Source organism: Canariomyces notabilis (genome assembly GCF_033297395.1).
Source record: "Canariomyces notabilis strain CBS 508.74 unplaced genomic scaffold N656scaffold_46, whole genome shotgun sequence".
Taxonomy (NCBI): Eukaryota; Fungi; Ascomycota; class Sordariomycetes; order Sordariales; family Chaetomiaceae; genus Canariomyces; species Canariomyces notabilis.
In genome coordinates, this window is record NW_027041868.1 from 8729 (window position 1) to 19018 (window position 10290).

The following is a 10290-nucleotide window of genomic DNA, read 5'->3' on the forward strand; positions in this document are numbered from 1 at the left end:
GATACCGTACTTCGCGACTGTGTTCCGTACAAGCGCAAACCAGCCATGTATAATCTCTGGGTCTTCGCATTGCGCCCTCTGGTAGTCGTATTTCCAATTGAAACGCGTAGTGAGCTCTAGGTGCCGTTTGACGAAGGTTGACGCCCAGTTGACCCCGACGCGTGGCGCGTCGCGTTCGGCGAGTATTCGATTAGCCATATCTTCCACACCAGACAAGCGGGGAGGAAATCCTTTGGAATCTAGTTCAAGGATATACTGAACAATAACTGATTCTTCTACGTCGGTCAATTTTCGCGAGTTGGCTGGAATGTCACGTCGCGACTGTTTACCGCGTCTCCGGCGACTAAGTTTTATATGATGCACAGAATAGATCCTAGCTGCAGTTCTGAGACTGAGTTTCGGATCATTTCTTAGTGCCCGAAGGGCTAATTGGACTTGGGCCTCATCGTTTTTTGACGGCATGTTACGTTGTTGAAGGAAAGGAAAAAAGAAGATGTAAGACGTGCAGACGCAATTCTGTGGAGCGTTCGCCCGTGTGGAGCGTTCGCATGTGGAGTACGTTATAAGTTCCAGCAACAATGAGAATTGAGCAGTATACCCTCCCCGAAAAACGAACGCTATGCTATCCCCTATTCCCATTACTAGAATGTTTCATCCCATCACCTTCCGGGATCGAGTTGCTTACTCCGCTTGCCCAACCAGTTTGCTCCTTTCCCAGCGGCGGGCCTCCCTTCTCGCTTGGTGTCTGCGTCTCCGTTGGCTTGATCGATGAAGGCTCCTGCTGTTGACGAAACGCCAGTGCCATTATTAACATTCGTTGCCGTCGCAACAGGCGGCGTGTTTCCGGGGTCAGGTGTGCCGATCGTTTGGGGTTGTGGCGCTAAGGCGGGCACTTCAGCAACCGCGGGAGGAAAGATGACCGCCGCTGCTTGCTAAGAGTGTTGATGAGTCGAATCTGAACTCTCCCTGACGCGGGCCCCCGTACCCGACTGCCAAGCCGGGTATCTATGTGGGCTGTCTTCTCTGGCGGGGACTGCCGTGGGTGGGTGAGTGGGTTTGCATAGGCAGGGGGTGGGTTAGTGGATCTGCCTGAGTAAGCCGAGATTAATACTCCGGGGTGGTGGAACCTTGGAAGCCCTGGCGGCCGTCTCGAACAACAGCCCCTCTTCAAACACTCCAGCGTACGTTGTCGCGTTTAATAAAGTAACCCCCGCCGTAACATACATACCCGGAGCAGGGTGATCCTAAAACTACACTAATGCGGCCTATAAGAGGCATATGCAGATCCCTTGTCACATCTCAACGTCCATCATCAACTCGCATCAGCCCCAGGTCCGGCTAACAACATCAGTTGACGGTACATATGCCGCGGGATGCCCTACTTGTGTAGCTGATCGGTTATCGCGACGGCTGCCGCAGTGGAACCGCAGTAGACTTTTTCTGCTCGATCGTCCTTTTCTTGTCGCAGTACGGACAGGGGATGCCGTAGCGGGGTCTCCTGTAGACCCGGAATTATCCGTTCCGGGGAGCTGGGAACATGGTAGCAGACTTTCTTCAATAATGGTCAACAGAATCCGTATTAAGTGAGTTTGTGATGATTACATTGTGGAATTGGGCACTGGCCTCTGATGGGGAATCGGGTGAACCGTTGGACTTGATATATTTTATGACCCCGAGGGAGGGTCGGTTCATAGGCTCACAGAACCGACAGGGCTGGAGTAGTTCCACTACACTACAGGTGATCATGGCCCCGGTGCCATCAGGCGCTCCATCTCGACCTAACGTGGCGCTGCAATCTGTCCATGCAGCCGTGTTATTGCGCTGAGGCTGCCCATGGTGCCGCTCGAGTCGGATAAGTGCGACGCGAGATGACTCGGATGACACTGGCCAAGGACTCATGAGCAAAGAGATACAGGCCCGGCTTCAGAATATAGACTTGGGGGTGCTTACAGAGACCTTCTTGTGGCGGCATCTGGTGGAGGCACCCTGCTTGCGGATGAGGGCCGTTCTCTTTCTCTGTTCGGCCGAGAGCGGGCCCTTACGCCGCGGACCATGGTGCGTCGAAAAGGAAGAGGCGCCCAGCAGGATTTGCCCGGCGGGGTTTTACTTTGCAGGCCTGCGGATACGGCTTAACAGGAGGTATCTGGTTGGTGGCAAGGGAGGTCGTGGAGCCTGTCGAGGAGGATGCAAGAGAAACCCCAGTAGTTGGCGAAGGCAAATGCTGTCCCCTCTGAATCTTGCACTCCTGGTCGCTAGTTGCGGATTGCTGTTGCAGTCCCACGTGATCCTCAGGGTTCTTCGATGGAGCATGAGGCAACTCAGGAGGGTTCAGCAGGAACGAGAGAGCGAGCTGTCCCATCTCTGGAGGTATAAGGGGAAACGGCGGTTGTTCGATGATTTTGAGAACACTGGCATAATGGAAGGGAGACCAAGAACAAGGATATAAGGTGATGGACAAGTGACTGCAGTGAGCGCGAGATCCCCTAGAGCTACAGGTACCTGTGCTCTTGAGGCCCTGACTGACGTGATGCCCGCCCAAGGTACCGGCAGGTAGAGGAAGGATGCGAAACAGACTCCTCTCCGGAACAACGCTGGCCTCACCGGGGTAAGGCCGGCGCAAAAGTGGCGAAACCTTAGGCAGGAGATCACCCCCACGCAACCCTCCTTCCCCGCCCCAGGGAGGCTGCTGTGTAATCTCAACATTCACGTTTACGGTTCAGGACAAGATGATGCGCCGCGCCCGAGCCCGAACACGCTACTGCCGCTAGACAGGGCGGACCAATGCCGGCAACCATCTTTTGAGGCAGTCACTCGATGCCTGCCGGTTTAGCTGGTCCTGCGTAGGCCTTGTGAAATCATCTCCCCCGCCTGGCCATTACAAACTTAGGGACTTTAGCCCCGATCTGGCAGCGGTATATCTTTCAGCTCCCACCTGTTTTCGAGCACGACCGCTCAGCTTTGACTATCCTATCATCTCTCAGTCATCTTCTCACCCAGAAACTTGAAATGTCTGACAAACCATGCTCCCACTTCGAGACCCACAACTGCAAACGGCTAATACCCGTAGGCGAGGGGCTCTGCAAAAGCTGCGCGAATGGTCATTGCGGCTCTTCCGGTTTCGATCAACCGCTATTTAGGCTTGGCCTAAGTATCTCGACACGCGCGTCCGCAAATTCACTTTGGATCAGTTCAACTCTGTGAAAGAAGCAGGGCTCCCTGAGCTGATTTGTGCGCTCAACATTCCTGGTGTGGGGTCTGCAAAGACCGTCGAGATCGGCATTTTACCTCCCCAGAGTCTCCGAAGTGTCGCACCCTTCCCACTGAAGGTTCGCCAGTTTAATCCGGAGTTGGGCGATGTGCTTGAGAGAAGCTGGAAAGATCCCCATGGGAAGACGCAGGTGATGAGTCTCCCACCATACGCGGTCGCTGATGTGGAAGAAGCATCACAGGGCGTTGCCCGTCATCTCCGGTCACACTGGGAACAATGGATGAACGGAGCGGCTATCCGTTTGGGATGGTGCATGAACTGTTAAAAGTAAGGACCTCTCCAAGTCTTCATCCGAGTCAGCCGCTCGATATAACAGATTGCCAACCTTTCAATTAGACGACTGATGCAGGTACCACATGCCGGTCTGCGTTGGTTGACCTTGGGCTGTTCATCTATACAATGGGTGAGATAAGATGCCTACCATCCATCCAAATCGAAGCTAACTCTCTATTTATCCAGCACATAAACTTGGGTCTGCCTTTTTACATAGAGGCGAGCTGCGCCTAGAGGAGGCATCGGACCACACTTGCTCGCGTTACCTCCCACTCGGTGACAACCAACCTGCTCCGCGGATGGTGACAGCCCAGCTAGACCAGGGGCTCAGTATTTTCCTTGCTTTATGGCAGCGGGATCTCACCTCGTCCTACCTCAACCTGAACCTAGGTATACAGAGGGAAAGGCGTGTGGCCTTCGTCGTTGTGTGGAGTCTGCTTCGTATGGTGCACTACACCCTCGCGGATGGCCTTAGGAGGGGTCGAGAGGCAGGTCGTCCTCAGTTTGTAGAGGCTGATGATTTCAAGATGATCCTGGGAGGCGCAAATGAAATCTACCGGCAGTGCGTCTCGTTGGCTGAACAAGAAGAAGAGTCCTTGGTTTCGGGTCAGAGTGATTATGAGGATTCTCAAAGGGCTTGGCAGCTTCTGTCCACCTAGTTTCGTTGGCCGCCTCCAGTGGTATAGGCTGATATGAGAGTGTCTGCCCCAGCAGGCTTTGGGAGAGTGCGTCTGAGAGTGTGTTTCGCGAGAGCTTGTGAAACTTTATAGCTATGTATCCTAGCTACGTAGAATACCCGCTCGCTATCGGACATAGGATCCGCTACACGTTTGGCTTTCCTTTTACTCGCCGGCAAAATGCGAGGCCTTATGCATTTCCATTTGCTTCATTGTACCCCTGCCCGATATCACCTTGCCGTTCTGATCTTTAAAGCCGTAGTTCCAGACTTGCTCGTCAGGATCCTCCCGGGAACGAAAATCCGGGGCTGCGCGAGGTGGAAGCTTAGGATCGGTAGTATAACGCCAAGCAAGCTCAATGGCGCGGCGTGTGGCAGGTGTCTTCGCTGAGGCCCCATGTGCCTCTCGCTCCTGTAGATGAAGGAGAAAGTTGCTTCGTAGCATCCAGAACCTGCCGTAGTCGGGGCACGAAGGGAGCTTGCATGGGTAAGCCCATTTATGTCCGGAAGGGAGGTAGATATTGTCAGCTTCGTCGTCGAGTTCGGAGGGAATGGGTGTGTTCGAGATTGAGGAAGCCATGTGTTTTGTGTTGCTCTGGATTGGTGCGGTGGAGTACTGTATATAAACACGGACCGCAGAGTTAGAGAAAGAAAGAGCCAGAGCAGCAAGATAAATGAGATGCAGGAGGAGCAAGAGAGTTCTTGAAGAGCTGGCCTTCGCGTGTCGCCGAAGGGAGGCAGATCAACTAAAGCGGGATGCAGGTGCGGGGTCCACCAGCCGGATTCGGGGTCCGGGATTGTCTTGGTGGCGTGCCGGCAGAATACCGGGCCATGGATTTTACGAGCGCTACAGCCGGTGGGATGTCAAACGCTTCTATGTTACACTCTGTGAGCTTCTGGCGCCATCCCCAGCACACTGGAAAGCCACTGGAGGAGGGGAGGCCAATGTGGCCATATCTAATAATCCTATTGGTGTTCTAAATATAAATATTGGTGCTGAGCCAGGCAAATGCTTTACGCGATTCTGTGTCAGATGCTGGCTCAGGGACAGCCAGTCGAACAATGCTGAGCAAAGGGTCATTGCAGACACGTCATGTACAAGGCCAAGGGAAAAGTCGGCGATGGCGAAGAGGAGGAAGGCGGCATTGCCTGCAACGTGATCTCTACTTGCTGAGATCGCGCATGGAGGGGCACATGCCAAAGCCCCGCAACACCCCGCTTTCCATCCGCAACCCAGGCAAGCCGATGCCGCACGTAGTCGACCAATCCCGTCACACTAGATGAGTAAGAAAAGCAAGGGGTGCTACAAGATCAGGGATTTGAAGTTGACGGGAGCTTGCCCTTGTTCGGAATGTTGGCGTTCCCGGTGATGATGGTGATCACGTTGCGCATGATGGTGCTCTCCGATTTGACGTCGTTCTTCTGCAGGAAATCTTCGAATGCCGAGTCGAAGCGGGAAGCTGAAAGTGACAGCCGGCTTGCTGAAAGTAGAAGAGTGTCCTTGATATCCCGAGACCGGCTGGCTGGTCCAATGCCGTTCCCCGCAGTGTTAGGCGCGTCTAGCGTCGGGACGTAGCAAGACGCCCGACTGCCAAACCCCAAAGGACCCAAGTAACCCACAACCCGAGTACCAAGAACGCCATCTGCAAGTCACCATGCGAGAAGAAACCAGTCTATGTCGAGGGGATGGAAAGAACATCAACGAGTTAGCCATTCAGCTGTCGACCAAGACTCATTACCAAAAATAAAGATATATGATTCTCCCCAAATGTGGGGAAAAGGACAAAGGCCGGAAAGGGACTAGCGCTGGCAGCACGGCTATCACTGCCCCTCCCCCGCCCACAAATGGTGGTCTTTACTTCTGACATCTAAGCATCGCAAGCAGCCGCCGTGGCTTCAAATACGAAATGGGAGACAATCGAAGTAACGGAATTTATCTTAGATGGCATCGAATGCGGGGCATGTCGCGCTGCCTCGGAAGAATTTTGCGAGAATTGCGGTCAGGATAGTCCTGTCAGTTCAGAGTTTTCCATGTTGGCGCATGTATATAACGAGATCGTACGTCAAAGCTCCAAATGCCCTAAGCACATCTCGCATCTCCTCTCTGTCTAGCCATTCAGAATGCTTATACAGGGTTTCTACGACGATGTCTCTCAAACCTCGATCGTCTTCAATAGTAGATGTATAAACTTCGTGTACTGCCTGTAGGAAATCATTGATACCCAGCCAGGAATGAGCCGCCGACGCCTTGAATCGTCGTAGCGCGACGGCCTTCAGTCCACGGATCAGGTACTTTTCTGCTAAGGCGTAGACCTTTGCATGGGTGACAACGACGTCCCTCATCGGCTCATTGGCGTCGGTTTCGTCTCTGTTCGTTACTGATCCATCGAAACCCATACCCTCGTACTGCGGCTTCACGTCGTAGTCAAAGTGGTATAGATAATGTACCATTATCTGAACAAGCCGAGGATCGTCGTCTGGAAGGTCAATCTTTCCTTCTTGTGCCTCCTAAAAAGGAACTGTTAGGTTAGAGCGGTCATAGGCGTTTAAACTGCAACTGACCTTGAGGCCTATGCGGCAAGCTGCTGCGAGGAACTTGGACTGCGTGCATACGATGGCTCTATGCACATGGTATTTCTTCCCTCCGCAGGATATCACGAGGTCTGAGTACTCCCCGCTGGAGTAGAGCCTGGCCAGGGACTATTGTCAATACCTACAAGCTCGGGATAGAGGAACGACGAGAGCGAATTGATCATACCCTTTTAAAGAGCTTATCAGACCTTTCAAGGGCTCATCCTCGGCCGGATCGCGGGTAGGCTGGGTTCCAGATATCGGCATTGCCGAACTCAATGTCGTTATAGGCACGAATTCGCGTACAGGAGATGCGGATCTTCTGGCAGGGAACAAGTTGTAAGCATGACGGTGCGAGTCCTGGCGGTGCTGCCGAATCGCCTTTGCACTTTCAAAATAACGATTGCAGGGGCTACAGTACGGCATCTAGCCTGGTCGAGAGAATGCCTCAAGTCTGTATCAAGTACCCCTTTGCGATCGCGAGCTGTTGTCTGTTCGTTTCTTGTCATCGCAGCTCGACCCCACCCACCGGTATTGGACCACGTGGTTTGCCACACGACCCATCCCGGGCTTTCAAAAATTTCCGTGCAACCAGAGCTCACAGCCGATGCCCCACATCGAACTTTTTGGCCACCCAATCACTGCCCACTCAGCCATGCCGGAGGTGGTGAGTAACAGGTTGCCTGACAAGCCCTAAGCTTAGATCCAAAGCAACGTTTGCCAAAACCTTGTGACCAACGAGACCGACCGCTCATTACCGACTATGTGTACTTGGAAGCTATTAGGAACCCAATCTGCTGGCACCCAATCGGAAACCCTTCAGTTATGGAAACTCGGACAAGAGTGACAGACAAGCGTGCCCGTCACAAGTGCAAACCGGGCTTGGCAGGTTGGGATCCTGCTCTCTTCATGCTCATCAACCGCTCGGCCGTGACGAAGCCCGTCGGAAAGAGTGCTATATACATGACTGGCATAGACCGCGCATCATACCGACTTGAGAACGGACTTTTATGGCGTAATCTGGAAGCCTTGGCAATGGCATATTGGGGGAAGTGACAGAGAGAGGCGCTACAGGTCCCTGACAGTAACCTGCGAGCGGCAGGAAGGAGGCTGAACAAACAACTGTCTGTCCTCTAGATTTCTTAGCGAGGCTGCTGGCAAAGGAGCCGGTAGAGCAATCACGGCCAAGTCGTACGTGCTATACTTCTTTCAAAGCCAAAATCTAGTAGACATGCCCAACAGACGCCACCAGAGGCCCCGGCCAGAGCAAAGCCGGCTGGATACATCCGTCGTTTCCCAAGCGGCAACCACCTCCCAGGTCCTGTCTTCCCCAGTTCCCGATGTTGGATGAACCGTCCTGCGGATCAAGACTCAAACCGGCGCAACCCAGAACAGCAGGCTGTAAAGGCAGCCCCGTTGTGCTTGGATGCTCCATCCATATCTCTCCACCAGGACTGGCGGCCCAGTATGCCTGGACGCCCCACCCGGCGTCCTGCGCAGTGGTTGGCGCGCTCATGCGTGTTGGGTGGCTCCATTCTCCGTTCCATGTGGTAGCGACCGCCGATCCCGGGTGCGCTTGCAGGCTCGATGTGCGGTGCCCCACAGCAGTCGGCGTGCCTTCGTTGTCACGTCGGGCGAGCTGAGTGCGGTCCGGCACTCCGGTATCCAAGCGTACGGTGCCGGGCAAACCGGTGCTGAAACAGAGAGAGTTGTTCCACGGTAGATCCGAGCTCGCGGTTCCCGCCAAATCGATGTCGACGAACTGCTGAAAGCAGGCGGCGAGGCCCGAGTCTGCCTGTAGACTTAGCTCGCCATTCTTCGTAGCTGGCGCCTGTAGACTTGATCTTCTGTTCGTGGCAGCTGCACTCTCCCGCGATGGGAGGCACGATTCTCCGTTCATCGCACCGACCAGCGCCTCCGCGTTTGCCCCCGGGGTGTTCCTTCGAACAGGCGCTCCCGGAGCGCACCCCGCTTGGAAGCGAGGGTGAGGGTGCGAACAGCCGTAGTGATACCACTGAGAATCACTAGGGCATGGATTGTTAACTCGCTAGTCTACACGGCGTTGAATGGGTACGCGCCTCTGAACGAAGAAGTCGTGCGCTTCGGTGCTGCAGCGACGACATGCCGGTGTACCAGCGGGAGGAGGGCTGACGACGTACGCCGATAGATTTTGAGAGCGCGCCAGGGCTCGCGTCCGCCTTCGCGTCTGCCTTCGCGTCCGCCTTCGAGAAGCGTTCGGGGCTTGCCTTAGCATTCGGATGTCAAACGCAGCGTCCCCTGGAGATTCCATTGTCGAAGGCGCTTGGCGTTTTCACTACACCGCTGTTTCGGACGAACCAGTCCTGAGCAAAGCAAGATGGGGAAAGTTAAGGTCTCTTTGCAAACAAGGGCTGGGGTAAACGCGTTCGGTCGAGCTGGAACGCGGTGTGCTGCAGCAACGAAAAGGGGTTTTACCTTTGGCAAGGCTTAGCCACTGTTGAGAGATCCGACACGGGGCAAGCCGCGATAGCAATGCGAGGCGTCCCAACCCGTGCTGGTAGGCCTGTGGTTTATTGGCTACAGCCTGCTCGCTCGAGGTATTATTGGGACACCGACTCTAACCAGCCCCGTGGACCTATTGGGAAGGGACACCCTATGCATGCCGCAGTCACGGCGGCCACGGTTGCATGGCACAGGCTTCTCATTTCTCCTGATCTAACTCGGTTACGAAGGAGGGATGGCCGGGCACCCACGTCGCGATAGCATATTGCCTGCCAGCACGCCCTCCTTTCAAGGCATCAACTAGATACGAGTCTCTTCACTTGGTACAATATAGGGGGAGAGGGAGGGAAGAGGGGGTAGCAATGTCATCCAATACCTCCGAACCAGTTGTAGTAGGATGTCCCGGATCCTACTTGGAAGGGGAGGTATCGACGCTTGTATAAGGAAAAATTCCAAGATAGTACTGTGGCTAGTCTTGATACTACTACCCTCCTCCTCCTAACTGGTTCCCTATACCTCTCTAGGAACTCCATTAAGCTAGTTTAATATACAGTCTAAATCAGCTAACACTATCTTAACTCAGTTCATTAATTGGCCTGATTTAGGCTACTAGGTGCCTAGTTACAATGTACTCTATCCCTGCCCTTGTCGACTATAAATATCCAACTATTGGATATATACTAATATTCCTAAAAGTATTGTACTTCTAAGCTAGATCTATATAACGTCTATATATATTTGTCTATTATATAACCCCCTATAATAAGTCTCTAATTAGTAGCAAGCTTACTTCTCTTTTCTATATTGAGAGATAAGGTATAACGTACTTGCATAGCGAGCGGCCCAGCATAGCGAGTGGCCCACTTTCTCCCCTTCTACAACTTCGTAACTTCATCACCTGTTTTCTTCCACAATACAACATGGAGTCTCTTCCAAAAGAAAGCCGTATAATCCTTGCGCTCAAAGCCCTCAAAAAAGACCCTAAACTTTCCATACGAAAAGCTGCTGTGATCTACACGAT

The 10290-nt window shown here is 53.5% G+C and overlaps 5 protein-coding genes across 5 annotated transcripts; 2 read left to right on the forward strand and 3 right to left on the reverse strand.

Annotated features, from left to right (window-relative positions):
• Window positions 1-1165: 1165 nt before the first annotated feature.
• N656DRAFT_517924 (uncharacterized protein) lies at window positions 1166-1742 on the forward strand. Its single transcript, XM_064809933.1, has one exon. It carries the CDS (start codon window positions 1279-1281, stop codon window positions 1585-1587), a length of 309 nt encoding a protein of 102 aa, XP_064664822.1. The 5' UTR covers window positions 1166-1278; the 3' UTR covers window positions 1588-1742.
• A 2557-nt stretch (window positions 1743-4299) lies between these two features.
• N656DRAFT_820616 (uncharacterized protein) lies at window positions 4300-4797 on the reverse strand (the record flags this gene model as incomplete). The annotated part of the gene is made up of 1 exon (XM_064818413.1): window positions 4300-4797. One exon carries the CDS (start codon window positions 4795-4797, stop codon window positions 4384-4386), a length of 414 nt encoding a protein of 137 aa, XP_064664823.1. The 3' UTR covers window positions 4300-4383.
• On the forward strand, window positions 4751-5572 carry N656DRAFT_517929 (uncharacterized protein). Its single transcript, XM_064809934.1, has one exon. It carries the CDS (start codon window positions 4892-4894, stop codon window positions 5375-5377), a length of 486 nt encoding a protein of 161 aa, XP_064664824.1. The 5' UTR covers window positions 4751-4891; the 3' UTR covers window positions 5378-5572.
• A 478-nt stretch (window positions 5573-6050) lies between these two features.
• Window positions 6051-7314, reverse strand: N656DRAFT_785464 (uncharacterized protein). The gene is made up of 3 exons (XM_064816391.1): window positions 6976-7314; window positions 6780-6906; window positions 6051-6725 (listed from the first exon to the last, which is right to left on the reverse strand). The coding sequence occupies exons 1-3, from the start codon at window positions 7212-7214 to the stop codon at window positions 6237-6239; spliced, it is 855 nt and encodes a 284-aa protein (XP_064664825.1). The 5' UTR covers window positions 7215-7314; the 3' UTR covers window positions 6051-6236.
• A 947-nt stretch (window positions 7315-8261) lies between these two features.
• Window positions 8262-8688, reverse strand: N656DRAFT_785466 (uncharacterized protein; the record flags this gene model as incomplete). The annotated part of the gene is made up of 1 exon (XM_064816392.1): window positions 8262-8688. A coding segment is annotated over one exon (427 nt), but the record flags the coding sequence as incomplete, so codon positions are not given.
• Window positions 8689-10290: the final 1602 nt, after the last annotated feature.

Coding starts and splice junctions, on each gene's coding strand:
- N656DRAFT_785464 (XM_064816391.1), bottom strand. CDS start 7,214: ATGCCGTACTGTAGCCCCTGCAATCGTTATTTTGAAAGTGCAAAGGCG. Junction 6,907..6,975: donor CTGATAAGCTCTTTAAAAGG/GTATGATCAATT, acceptor GTCCCTGGCCAG/GCTCTACTCCAGCGGGGAGT. Junction 6,726..6,779: donor CTTGCCGCATAGGCCTCAAG/GTCAGTTGCAGT, acceptor GTTCCTTTTTAG/GAGGCACAAGAAGGAAAGAT.
- N656DRAFT_517924 (XM_064809933.1), top strand. CDS start 1,279: ATGCAGATCCCTTGTCACATCTCAACGTCCATCATCAACTCGCATCAG.
- N656DRAFT_517929 (XM_064809934.1), top strand. CDS start 4,892: ATGAGATGCAGGAGGAGCAAGAGAGTTCTTGAAGAGCTGGCCTTCGCG.